At 41.8% G+C, this 14,528-nt stretch overlaps 1 protein-coding gene across 2 annotated transcripts in view; it reads left to right on the forward strand.

The window, feature by feature from the left end:
• The window catches only part of GTF2E1 (general transcription factor IIE subunit 1), an 87,115-nt gene that overhangs the window by 14,756 nt on the left and 57,831 nt on the right, over positions 1 to 14,528 (forward strand). For both annotated transcript variants that reach the window (XM_038376205.2, XM_043512731.1), the window contains exon 2: positions 5,398 to 5,875. In XM_038376205.2, the coding sequence (XP_038232133.1) occupies positions 5,428 to 5,875 (448 nt within the window). In that variant the 5' untranslated portion in view covers positions 5,398 to 5,427. The remainder of the gene's footprint in view (positions 1 to 5,397; positions 5,876 to 14,528) is intronic.

Consider the following 14,528-nt stretch of genomic DNA (forward strand, 5'->3'; position numbering starts at 1 on the left):
AAATGGCCCCCTCAAGGATTGAACTCACAACCCTGGGTTTCGCAGGCCAATGCTCAAACCACTGAGCTATCCCAATATATTTGAAAATATAGAAAAACATCAAATATTTATAATAAACAGAATACCAATTTAAATGTAATAGTGCAATTAAAACTGCAATTAATCACAAATATTTTTTAATCAAGTTAATTTGTTTTGAGTTAATCACGTGAGTTAACTGCAATTAATTGACAACCCTAGCAATAGCCAATTTAGAACATTTTGTATGTGTAGTTGGGATTATGTTTTCCAATGTGTATTACTTTGCATTTATCAACATTGAATTTCATCTACCACTTTGATGCCCAATCACACAGTTTTGTGAGATTCCTTTGTAACTCTTCGCAGTTGGTTTTGGCCTTACCTATCTTGAGTAATTTTATGTCATCTGCAAACTTTGCTGCCTCACTGTTTACTCCTTTTTCCAGATCACTTACAAATATGTTGAACAGCATTGATCCCAGTACAGATACCTGGGGGACCCCCCCCCCATTTATTCTCTCTATTCTGAAAACTGAGCATTTATTCCTACACTTTATTTCCTATCTTTTTAATCAGTTAATGATTCATGAGAGGACCTTCCCTCTTATCTCAAGACTGCTTACTTTGCTTAAGAGACTTTGGTGAGGGACCTTGTCAAAGGCTTTCTGAAAGTCTAAGTCTAAATCCACTGGATCAGCCTTGTCCACATGTTTGTCGACCTCTTTTGAGAGAATTCTAATAGATTGGTGAGGCATGATTTTCCTTTTTACAGAAGCTGTGCTGAATTTTCCCCAACAAACTGTGTTCAACTATGTGTCTGATAATTCTGTTCTTCACTATAGTTTCAACCAGTTTGCCTGATACTGAAGTTAGGCTTACTGGCCTGTAATTACCAGGATTGCCTCTGGAGTTTTTTTTAAAAATTGGCATCACATTAGCTATTCTCCAGTCATCTGGTACAGAAGTTAATTTAAATGATAGGTTACATACAATTTTATGTACGACTTTCTTCAGAGATCTTGGGTGAAGATTGGTCCTGGTGACATATTACTATTTAATTTATCATTTAAACCTCCTGTATTGACACCTCAATCTGGGACAGTTCCTCAGATTTGTCACCTAAAAAGTATGGCTGAGGTGTGGGAATCTCCCTCACATCCTCTACAGCAGCAGTTCTCAAACTGTGGGTTGGGACCCCAAAGTGGGTCACGACTGCATTTCAATGGGGTCGCCAGGGCTGGATTAGATTTACTGGGGCCTGGGGCCAAAGCCCAAGGGTTTCAGCCCTGGGCAGTAGGGCTCAGGTTACAGGCTCCTTGCCTGGAGCTGAAGCCCTTTGGCTTCCCCCCCCCCGCACTCAAGCTCCCTCCTCTCCCCCTCCCCCCATCCCAGGGCGGTGTGGTTTGGGCGGGCTCAAGTTTCAGTTCCCCCCCTCTTGGGGTCATGTAGTAATTTTTGTTATCAGAAGGGGGTTGCGGTGCACTGAAGTTTAAGAACCCCTGCTCTACAGTGTAGATTGATGCAGATAATTCTTTTAGCTTTTCCATGCTGGTCTTGTCTTCCCTGAGAGCTCGTTTAGCACTTCAGTCATCCAGTGACCCCACTGATTGATTTGCAGGCTTCCTGCTTCTGATGTATTTAAAAAATAAATCTGCTGTTAGTTTGGGTGTCTTTTGCTAGTTGCTCTTCAAATTCTTTTTTGGGCTGCCAAATCATACTTTTACACTTGACTTGCAAGAGTTTATGCAACTTTCTATTTTCCTCCATAGGATTTGACTTCCAATTCTTAAAGGATGCCTTTTTGCCTCTAATAGGCTCTTTTACTCTGTTTGGGTTTTTTTGTTTTTGTTTTGGTCTTCTTGCTTTTTTTTTTATTTGGGGTATACATTTAATCTGAGCCTCTATTATGGTGTTTTTTAAAATGTTTTCATGCAGCTTGTAGGCATTTCACTCTTGTGACTGTTTTTTCAATTTCCATTTAAGTAGCTTCCTCATTTTTGTGTGGTTCCCTTCTTGAAGTTAAATGCTGCTGTGGGGGGTTTCTTTGGATGTTTATTGCTATTACCAAGCTGTACCTATATTCACCTCTAGAACCAGATCCTGTGCTCCACTTGGAACTAAATCGAAAATTGCCTCTTCCTTTGTGGGTTTCAGGATTAACTGCTCCAAGAAGCAGTCGTTAATGGTGTCTAAAAATTTTATCTCTGCGTCATGTCCTGAGGTGACATATACCAGTTAATATGGGGATAGTTGAAATCCCCCATTATTATTGAGTTTTCCATTTTTATAGCCTCTTTAATCTCCCTGAGTATTTAATAGTCACCATAACCATCTTGGTCACGTGGTCAGTAGTATGTTCCTACTGCTATACTCTTATTGTTCTGAACATGGAATGTTTATCGATAGAGATTCTATGGTACAGTTTGAGTCATTTAAGATTTTTACTATATTTATGTCATAAACATACAGCTAAGGGTAGCATAAAATCCCTCCTTTACCTGTAAGGAGTTAAGAAGCTCAAATAACCTGTTTGGCACCTGACCAAAAGGACAAATAAGGGAAGAAGATCCTTTCAGATCTGTGGGGGGAGGTTTTGTTTTGCGCTCTTTGTTGCTCTCTCTTGGACAGAGAGTTTTTCCTACCCCGGTCCCTGTCTCCTAAAACCCTACCTGAAATAAGCATCCAAGATTACAAAAATTGTAAGTAATAGCAAGGAAATGTGTTAGCTTATTTTTTGTTTTAGCTTGTGAATTTTCCCTGTGCTAAGAAGAAGATTTATTCCTGTTTTTTGTAACTTTAAAGTTTTGCCTAGAGGGGAATCCTCTGTGGTTTAAATCTTATTACCCTGTAAAATTACCTTCCATCCTGATTTTACAGAGGTGCTTCTTTTACTTTATAATAAAGTTCTGCTTTTAAGAACTTGATTGGTTTTTAGTGTCCTAAAAACCCAAGGGTCTGGTCTGTGCTCACCTTGTTTACCTAGTTGGTTGGTATATTATTCTCAAGCCTCCCCAGGAAAGGGGGTGAAGGGGCTTGGGGGGATATTTGGGGGAAACAGGAACTCCAAGTGGTCCGTTTCCTGAATCTTTGTCTAACTCACTTGGCGGCAGCAGAACCATTCAAGGACAAGGAAGGATTTGTGACTTGGGGAAGTTTTTAAACTAAGCTGGTAGAAATAAGCTTAGAGGGTCCTTCATGCATGTCCCCACATCTGTACCCCAGAATTCAGAGTGGGGAGGGAACCCTGACAATTTGACTCTATGCTTTTTTTCCTCATATAATGCTACACCCCCACCAGTACAACCTACTCTCATCCCTATATATTTTGAATTCTGGTATTAGTGTCCCATTGATTACCAATGTTCCACGAAGTTTCTGTGATGCCTATTATAGCAATATCTTCATTTAATACCAGGCACTCGAGTTCACCCATCTTAGTATTTAGATTTCTAGCATATGTATACAAGCACTTATAGAATTTGTCAGTCTTTAGTTGTCTGCCTTCATGTGATGTAATTGAATGGGACTCCTTTTCATTTGAATGTTTCTCTTCAGTTCCCATTTGTACTTTATCAACTTCTATCCTCTCTTCGTTAGTAGGATACAGAGGATCCCCGTTAAGAGTTCCTCCCCTAAGGGATGTCTCTGTCCAAACTGTGTGCTCCTCTGTACCTGTTAGCTTTCCCCCGCCCTTAATTTAAACACTCTTCTGTGACCCTCTTTAATTTTATATGCCAGCAATTTGGTTCCATTTTGGTTTAGGTGGAACCTATCTTTCCTGGATAGGTTCCTCCTTTCACAAAAAGTTCTCCAGTTCCTAATAAATCTAAAACCCTCCTCCATACACCATTGTTTCATCCACGCATTGAAGCCCTGCCATTCTGCCTGTCTAACTGGCCTTGATGGTAGAACTGAGAGTATTTCAAAGAATGCTACCATGGAGCTCCTGGACTTGAATCTCTTATCTACCAGCCTAAATTTGGCCTCCAGGACCTCTCTCCTACCTTTTCCTTTGTCATTGATGCCTACATGAACCACATCACTGGCTCCTCCCCAGCAGTGCACATACATCTGTCTAGATGTCTTGAGACCTGCAACCTTCGTACCTGGCAAGCAATTCACCATGCGGTTCTCTTGGTCATTACAAACCCAACTATCTATATTTCTAATGATCAAATCCCCCATTACTATTACTGGTCTCTGCCTAACAACTGAGGTCCACTCCCCCAGTGTATGAGGATACCATGACATCATCTGGAAGAAGGGTCCCAACTATGAGATCATTTCCCTCCGCTCCACTTTAATGTTCTCCTTCCCTGAGACTTTCATCCTCCTCAACAGCACAGAAGCAGTAGAACCACTCTACTGTGTCCCGGAAAGTCTCGTCTTTGTACCTCTCTTAGCTCCTCCAGTTCAGCTACTCTGGCCTCAAGAGCCTGTGATACAAACTGCTTGCATTGACTACATACATATGCCTCCTGCCCATAAGGCTGGTAATCGTACATGCTGTATTCATTCAGTGCAATAAAATGGGTAGGCTCTGCTTGGCTGCTAGGCTTCTGCCTACATTAGTTTCACTCCTGCAGCTATTTTTTAGGTGTGTGGGGGGGGGGAAGGGTGAGAGTGTTTATTGGCCTACATTTAGAGAATGTTAGATGTATCTAGCTCTCACGCTCCCTCTCTAAACTCCACTGCTAGTCCTCTGGTCGCTGAGAAGCTGGCTTTTTAACCCCCAATTCTCCCTGAGTAGCCCCATCCACTGGTTTACAGATCCTAAAGGGTTTAGGGATCAAAGCTCTCAACTTTGCCTGGCAGGCCTTAGGCTCAGCACATGATGCCCCAACCAGACCACACTATAAACTGCAGGGAGGCAGGCACACTGCAAGCACACAGACAGACAACAAACTCACCCCAAGCATCATGTTATCACTCCTCCTTCACCTGGAGAACTCCCTCATTAAACTCTCTCCAAATGTCAAACTCCGACTTATTTCTGTATGATGATGTGTCTCATTGTAGTCTTTTGGTGCTTGCTTCCTAGTCGTAAGTCTCAGCTGATCATGTAGCTCTATAAAAGCTCAAAGGCAAGAGATATTTAATGTTACAGCAGAGCAGGTGGAACTAAAATCTATTAGGTATTATGGTAGAAAAATATCACCAACATTTTCCGATTTTTGCAGTGGAAACAGTGCACGATCTAATCGTACTGTGATGTTAGTTGCATTAGTAATACCTGAAGAGATTGTTGAGGGATGGGGAAGGGGAAATAAAAAACTATTATTTTTAGTGGTCCTTCCTTTTTAGGTTTTGGTAACCTGGATCAAAACTGTTTAAGTGAGGGGAAATAATTTATAGTCCATCTTCTTCTCCTTGCAGTATACATGAAGCTTCAGTGTCATACCTGATATGACAGACCCGGACGTCCTCACTGAAGTCCCAGCGGCTCTGAAGCGCCTTGCCAAGTATGTGGTGCGTGGTTTTTATGGCATTGAACATGCTTTGGCGCTGGACATCCTCATCCGGAATCCTTGCGTAAAGGAGGAGGACATGTTGGAGCTGCTAAAGTTTGATCGGAAGCAACTGCGGGCAGTTCTCAACACCCTGAAGGGGGACAAGTTCATCAAATGCAGGATGAGAGTGGAGACAGCTCCGGATGGCAAAACCACAAGACACAACTACTACTTCATCAATTATCGCCTGCTGGTCAATGTGGTGAAGTACAAGCTGGACCACATGAGAAGGAGGATTGAGACAGACGAGAGAGACTCCACCAATCGTGCCTCCTTCAAATGTCCTATTTGTTTCAGCACCTTCACAGACTTGGAGGCCAATCAGCTGTTTGATCCCATGACAGGTATGGTGCAAGCATCAAATACTTTTGTTTTTCCTTTCATCATTTAGGCTCCAGAATTTCAGGAAATGCAGTGCTTTTCAGTAGTGAAACATACTTTGGTGATTGAGATCTTTCTCCTGGGTTATCCTGGAGCTGGGGGCACTGTGCTTCAAGAGGTGCTAATATTGGAATGAAATACAAAAGTCAAACCCAAAGTCCTTATAGTTTGTAATCAAAGATTCCATGTTGCTTCTTGAAATTTCAACATGGGTAATTACATGGTCTTATTAGTTTTTTCCCTTTCAGTTTGAATAGAACATAGTATTCTTTGCTTCCTGACCTCAACTGTTCTCTAGTGTTGCTGAGAGATATTAAACAATTGCCACCTTTTGCCCCAGTGGTTGGCTGTGTTTTGGTGATGGATGCAGTATTACTTATATAGTTGTACAATCCAGGAGCAGTGTTTGTTTATAAAGTAAATACTTGTAAGGATATTTGGGTAAAAGGCAGTATAGAAATGAAAGCTCAGTATCACAATCAAATTCAAAGGAGAAGAAAGCAGGGTGTCCTTGTTGGTAGTAAGTAGCCTTTCACCACATGCTGCTCTTGCCTGTACATAAGAATGGCTATACTGGGTCAGACCAAAGGTCCATCTAGCCTGGTATCCTGTCTTCCAGCAGTGGCCAGTGCCAGGTGCCCTGAGGGAATGAACAGAACAGGTAATCATCAAGTGATCCTTCCGCTGTCGCCCATTCCCAGCTTCTAGCAAACAGAGGCTAGGGCAGAGGTGGGCAAACTACGGCCTGCAGGACCATCCTGCCCGGCCCCTGTGCTCCCGGCCAAGGAGGCTAGCCCCTGACTCCTCCCCTGCTGTCCCCTCTCCCCTGGAGTTACGCCGCCGCACGGGCAGTGCGGCTTCCGGCCACCCACCTCCCAAGCTTTCCAATAAGCCTGTCCTGCTCCTCTGAGTGGCGTGGTAAGGGGAAGTGGGGGGTTTGGATAAGGGGCAGGAGATCCTGTGGACAGTCAGGGGGCAGGAGCAGTTGGATGGGGTAGAGGTTGGGGGGGGGCTCAGGAGACAGGGAGCGGGGGGGTTGGATGGGGGGTGAGTTCTGAGTTCTGGGGGGGCAATTAGGGATGGGGGTCCTGGGAGGGGGCAGTCAGGGGACAAGGGGGGGGTTGGATGAGTCGGGGGTCCCAGGGGAGCCTGTCGGGGGCGGGGGTGTGCATAGGGGTCGGGGCAGTCAGGGGACAGAGAGGGGATGGTTGGATGGACGGGGTTCCGGGGGGGGGGTCCCCAGAGGAGGCAGTCATGGACAAGGAGCAAGGGGGGTTAGATGGGTCGGCGGTTCTGAGGGGGGCAGTCAGGCGGCAGGAAATGGGAGGGAGTGGATAGGGGGCGGGGGCCAGGCTGTTAGTGGAGGCACAGCCTTCCTTACCCGGCCCTCCATACCTTTTTGCAACCCCGATGTGGCCCTCGTGCCAAAAAGTTTGCCCGCCACTGCGTTAGGAACATCATCCCTGCCCACCCTGGCTAATAGCCATTGATGGACCTATGCTCCATGAATTTATTTAGTTCATTTTTGAACCCTGTTACAGTCTTGGCCTTCACAACATCCTCTGTCAAGGAGTTCCACAGATTGACTGGGTGTTGTGTGAAAAAATATTTCCTTTTGTTTGTTTTAAACCTGCTGCCTATTAATTTCATTTGGTGACCCATAGTTCTTGTGTTTGAGAAGGAGTAAATAACACTTCCTTATTTACTTTCTCCACACTAGTCATGATTTTATAGACCTGTCATATCCACTCTTAGCTGTCTGTTTTTCAAGCTTAAAAGTACCAGTCTTATTAGTCTCTCCTCATACCCCTAATTACATACCCCTAATCATTTTTGTTGCCCTTTTCTGAGCCTTTTCCAAGTCTAATACATCTTTTTTAAGATGGGGAGACCACATCTGCACACGGTATTCAAGATATGGGTGTACCATGGATTTATATAGCGGTAATATGATATTTTCTGTCTTATTATCTATCCCTTTCTTGATGATTCCCAACATTGTTTGCTTTTTTTGACTGCCTCTGCACATTGAGTGGATGTTTTCAGAAAACTATTCACAATGACTCCAAGATCTCTCTGAGTGGAAACAGCTAATTTAGACCCCCTCATTTTATGTATATAGTTGGATTATGTTTTCCAATGTACATTACCTTGCATTTATCAGTATTGTGGTTGGTTGTGTGTGGTTTACTGTTAGGATCTGTTGGGGTAACAATGGAACCAGTCAGTAAAGTAAAAAAAGAAATATATTACTGTTTAAAGTCGGTCATTAAATAAATCTGTCAGATTTGTCCATGATTGAGGGTAAAAAAGATTTTTCTTTGTGTGATTGCCCACATGGTATTCCACTGTTGATGCATAACTTTTAAACAGGCTGGGTTTTTTGCCAGGGGCTGTATTTCGGGAACTCTTTGGTTCAAATGTCCCCAAATTTGGCTTGTTAACAGAATCCCATGTGCAAATGATGCACGTCAAATTTCAAGGCAATCTCAGTAAAGATTTGAGCTTTAAACAGAAAGCTGATCTTAACCTTAACTATCATGGGGTTGTCACCCTGCTGTAATATAGCTGGAGGTAGAGATGAAATGGCAGATAGCTAAAGTAAAGCACTATCTCTTACAGAGGCTTCTGGGGGAAAATGTTAATCTTTTGTTCTGTGTCCTTTTAAAACCGTGCAATCTGCAGAAATGTACTTTCTACTGGCAAAGTGTTGCAAGATTGTCGGAATCTAAATAACTCAGTACCATCTCCTCAAATGGATTTTTTAGTACTTTAAGAGAAAACACAAAGCATTAAATATCCACAAGTACATTTTGTTGTTCATGTGGGTCAGCCACATACTATATATAAGAGTACAAGCTTAAGTGTTTTCTTAACCGGTAGAGGGAGATGCTCTGTTCTGTCTGGAGGCAGTGATTGGGGAAGATGAATTTGTTAACCGTTACCAACATAGAAAAACATTTGATAGCTTTGTTTTCTGTAGCTCAGGTTAATCGAGTCTGGATGGGTGATGCATGCCTTTTGATGTTTCTTCCCCCTTCTCATAGCCCAATCATATTTGTGAACCTGACATAGTGTAACATTCAGTTGTCAGATTCAAGGTTAATCTGAAAGAAAAATTACGTGACTAGAAACTGCAAGGGAGAGTGGGTTATGGTAAGGGAGAGACAGAAGCTAGAGATCCCACGTTGAATTTAACAGACTTTTATTGGGCTCTGGTTTCAGAGTAGCAGCCGTGTTAGTCTGTATTCGCAAAAAGAAAAGGAGTACTTGTGGCACCTTAGAGACTAACAAATTTATTAGAGCATAAGCTTTCGTGAGCTACAGCTCACTTCATCGGATGCATCCGATGAAGTGAGCTGTAGCTCACGAAAGCTTATGCTCTAATAAATTTGTTAGTCTCTAAGGTGCCACAAGTACTCCTTTTCTTATTGGGCTCTGTTACTTATAGTACTCAATTGAAACACTGCATTTTACTGAAAAACTAAGCTGTCAGAGTATTTAGCAGGATAATATTTGAATTTGATTTTGAAGCTAGAAAGAAAACAAATCTAAGGTTCCCTGTGGTTGAAGAGAGAGCTTTTTCTCTCCTCCTTCCCCCTTCTCTATCCACCCTCCCACCCCATCATAGTCACATAATCCTTTTATTGTACCATATTGCTTTCTATTTTTATTATAGTGAGAAAAATCTTAAGGTAAACATATTGCATTATTGGGTTGGCTTTATGTTCTAGTACAGAATGGGACATCCACCCATAGACTGGGCAATGGCTTATTTTAAAAATTACATTGAACAAGACACTAAAGAAGGTACTCTAGAGGGTAGCCATTGGAAAGGGGATGGAGTAGATGCCTGGATAGATTTTTTTTTTTTTTTTTTTTTTCATCACTATATTCTCCTGCTATATGGAATCAGAAGTAGTTGATCCTTTCCTCCCTGACTCTTTGCTCTTGCATTCGTAATAATAATCTTGGTGCTATTTTAGTGTTGTCAGTTTCCTGCATGGTAGCAGTGGCATATTGTTAATATAGTTAAATGAAATTTAAGCTGTGTAAGGAGGGGGAGATATAAATGTTAAAAAGAAAATCAGTGGAGTCTTTAAAAAAAAAAAAAAATTCAGTCCTCCACTGCATATTCTTGTGCTTAACAGCAACATTCCACTGTATAACGCACTTAGTTTGCTTTTCTCTAGCACCTTTCAAACTCCAGCTTTCTCAAAGCACCTTGAGCTAAGGTAAGGCAATAATTGTGAAACTGAGCTCTCATGTGGCCTGGAATGTCTTACTGAGGAAAGGGATTTTGACCAAACTCCTGTTGTGCCTTGAGCATCTCATCTCTTAAAATCCCATAATTTCTCTGAGTGCCCAGCTTCTCACTTCATCCCCTCCAGAGTATTCTAAACACATCTGCCAAAAGCCTCTGTCTTCTCTCACTATTCAGTCTCCCCACTTTCTCACTCAGACCCTGCACTAAAGCCCACCCACCCATTTCCCTTTCTTGTGTTGTTCATTCTCATCTCTTTTCATTTTTGATAGTCTCCCTTGTCCACTTCTCACTTCATGTTTCTTCATTCTGCTCTTTCCCGTCCTACCTTTTAAAAAAAAAAATATTACTAAGACCCATGTGTTCCATGAAGCTGTGTAACTACCCTTTTCTTTATTCGGTATAGTATTGAATCATAACCTTAGCCCGCAAGATCTTTGGAGCAGGTATTGTGGCTATATTTTCTCTACTGTACAGGGCCATGTACATATTGTATATCAATGATTTTAAAAAAAAAACAACCAACTCTACAACCTCCAGCAGGGCTCAAAAATGCATTTGTTTGCTCATCACTGGCATGTCAGAAATTTTTCCTGGAAAGGGCTCTGATCCTTCCCCTTCTGAAGAACTTCAATTTCTATTTTTAAATTTTTCACTATCATGGTTGCAAAGGTAGCTTTCCATTTGTGACCTTAATGTAAACTAATGCAGTGTTACCACAGCTTAAGGGTCTTTGTCACTGCTCAGAGCTATGTCAGGTAGCAGGTAGAGACTCTGCTCACTTTTTCACTGCTCAGAAATGAAATTGATAATCATGTCAGTTTCACTCTGCTTCAGATTGGCAAATCTCTGAGCTACACCTAAAGACAAATGGGGAAATTCATACTGTAGATAAGGCACACACATTTAATACTAATGGTAATGCTTAGAATGACTCAAGGGATGTGGTAGATTGTCCATTGCTTACAATCTTGATTTAAGGATTTCATGTCTATCTGAAAGATTTACTTCAGTTTAACCACAAGGTATTGGACATTCAGGAATTAGTGGGTGCAAGTTTATGGTTAGTACCATGCAGAATGTCAAATGGCTGCCTTGGCTTTACAGTTATGATTCACTGGAGCTGTTGCTCATAGAGTCCTGGTGGTCATCCTCTCATATTTTGAAGTAATGTCTGTGACATTACCCAGGGTATAATCTGTACTGATGAACAGCTGTGTCCACTCAGTTATCCAACCTGGGGTGACTTTTACACTGCTTTGCTGTGAGAGCAACCACTCTTGGTCTGCTCATACAAAGCCTCCCACATGTAATTTACTCCCAGTTATTGTATATGAGTGCTATAGCTAGCCATTCCTGAATTACACTGCAGAGCAACACCAGCAAGCTCCCAGTCCCAGCCTTTCCCCAGAAATGTATGTCTTGTACTGGCCAGTTCTCTCTTGACCAATAAATCCTGTTATCTCAAATACTTTCCCAAACACTTCAGTACAAACGCACTGGTTTAGCTAAAACAAATATATTATCTACAAAAGATAAATTTTAAATGAATATAAGTAATGAGGCATAAAAGTCAGAATTGGTTACAAGAAAATAAAGGTAAAACACAACTAATGCCTACCTTAACACTCTAAGTGAATTCAAAGCAAAGTCTCTCTCACCACATGTTTCTGCAGTCTTACTGCCTGAGTTTCTTTCAGTCAGAATCCCTCCCCGGTCCAAAGCTGTTTCCTTTCTTCTTTAGGTGTTGTGGATGCTGTGGGTAGAGAGAAAGGGAGGAATAATTTGGGGTGTCTGCTCTCCCTTCTTACAGTTCTTTCTGTTCTTCGAGAATCATCTCCAGCTAAGGTTCAGGAGACAGAAAGTCTATGTGGACATGAACCCCAAGTTGTTCCTTTGTCAAGATAGATTTTTTTTTTTTTGCCCACACCCTCTTTCCTGCCAAAGAATGGCCACTTAATCAGGTGAGGGTTCATTTGGTTTTGTTGACACCTGGCTCAGGTGTTGGCTAGCATTTTGTCTCTGGGGAACTGGTTTGTGACTGCTCTCCAGACTTGAAACACGTCTTTCAGTAATAGCATTCAATAGAATCTCATAACTTTGTAACAGTGTTGCCATACACATTTTACCAGGACAATAATGGTCAGCAAATAATGAGTTTTCAAATGGTATCTCACATAAGGACAGCCATACTGGGTCAGAACAAAGGTCCATCTACCCCAGTATCCTGTCTTCCGACTGTCAGGTGCTTCAGAGGGAATGAACAGAACTGGTAATCGTTGAGTGATCCATCCCCTGTGTCCACTCAAAAGGCATACTTTATACAAAATGCAACATAGTCCTGTAAAAGGATGAACATAGGGGTGTACAGGCTGTCACAACATCTGGCTAGTATGTCTGATCTTCACAGCTATTAAGCATCTGCTAAAGTTTTCATGCCATGACCTACATTGTTCATGCCATGTCTGTCTGGGTGAGTTTTGTCAATACAAGCACAGAAAATATTTGCCACATACACCCCTCTCTTGGCTTTACAAATCCAAACACACACAAATGGAAAGATGTCCCTAACCCTCTTATGAATATTGCTAAGCCATTGCCACTTCAGTGGAAAAGGTTGTTCCTGCAGCTTTCTTGCTTTGTATTATTCTGCTGACTCGCTGTTCTTTTGAAGGTGCATGCTTGGTAATACCGTCTCCCAAGTGTGTCATCCTTTTAGACATAGAAATCTGTTTAGATGTCAGATCAAGAACACACATGGAATCCTGTTACTTGTGTTGCAGTAGATTATATTATTGGATTTGTATTTAAACTTATAGCATGCAAGCCTAGTCAGTGTCCGTGCTGATGCTAAAAACGTACTCTGCTGTGAAGGGGCTTAGATTTGGGGGACGGAACTAAAGCACTAGATTTTAGTCAGTAGTGGGGTCTTTTGTTACAGTGGTAAATATTTGAGCCAGCATTGGCAGTAGGAGGAAATATGGGAGGCTCCTGAAATACAACACACCTAGAAGGGATGGCAGAGTCAGGATTATAGCATCTTGAAATTTAAAGTAGACCCATAAGGGAGTAAAGCATTGAGATTATCCTATATAACATGGTAGGGTAGGTGAGATTACTCTATATAACATGGTAAAGGCCTAATCCTTATAAAGTGGATGACTGATTAGCGATGTATGAGTTATATAAAAGTAGGTTTTGTAGGCCTGCAAAATTGTGTGGTTGTTATAACCTTTTAGAGATGGGGAAAGTGCAAACAAAAGTTCCGGGGAAAGAATACTAACATCTGGTCATTCTGTTACTAAGTTTTTTGTAGTGTCTAAGGTAAATAAGTAAAGTCCCTGTCAAATAATAGGATTGATAATTTTCTTTATGCTAAAAAGGGGAACAACGTGTTATGTAAGTTATTGTGTAATTTGTAACATCATGTATGGCAATAACTATGTCCCAATAGTAAAAGAAAGTTTTGGAGTAGTGAATGAGAAGGAGTGTTGATAAAACATTGTGTATAAAAGATGATGTCGGAAACTAGAATCTCTGCCTTTCTCCTTGTAAATAAAGCCAGTTCACTGGCTTGCTACATTCCAGCTGTTCCCTGGGGTGTAACACTCTGTACCTGGGTAAATACAACCTGGTCCTTGGATTTAAGAACTCACTGTAAGGAGTGGTTTTTCTGCTTTCTATGGGTTTGAGGTAACCTGTGGGCCTGGTGGAATTGGTCCTGAAATATCCTTACAAGACCCATTGGATTCCATGTTCTCTGTCTTCATTGTTGTCTCCATTACTGAATGTCCCTGGCAAGAAAGGTGTACAGATGACTATACTGGTGATAAGGTTCAGTGTGCGTGCATGTCTCCAGCTCTGAGATGAAATTTGAATTGTTCAGGCATGTAGGTATATACGTGTGAATTTGGGGATCTTGCTGCTAGATCTTTTTGCTGTTGATCACCAAATTCTGCTGGGCAGACTCCAAGAGATTGCACGGTGAATGGAAATGGCTCTGGTTCTTCTCATACCAAACCAAGAGGGTTATAATAGGCAACAGATACTATATCTTCAAAACCCTCTATGTGGCATTCCACAAGGCTTAATTTTCTCCCCTATTTTTTCAATACAGGGTATGGGAGGATAATGTTGAGGCAACGGATGACACCTACCTCTAAATCACCTTTATACCCAATATAACCAGCACCATCTTCTCAGCTAGGCATTGAGAAAGCTGGATCAGCACCTGTATGAAAGGCAAGTGTCTGAAACTGAACGCAGACAAGTGGAGCAAGGGAAGCATTTGTATTTTCCTCTTCTATAACAGTACCCTCTGTTGAGGGCTCGTGCTGTCAGATTATGTCCGT

Source organism: Dermochelys coriacea, chromosome 1 (genome assembly GCF_009764565.3).
Source record: "Dermochelys coriacea isolate rDerCor1 chromosome 1, rDerCor1.pri.v4, whole genome shotgun sequence".
NCBI lineage: Eukaryota > Metazoa > Chordata > Testudines > Dermochelyidae > Dermochelys > Dermochelys coriacea.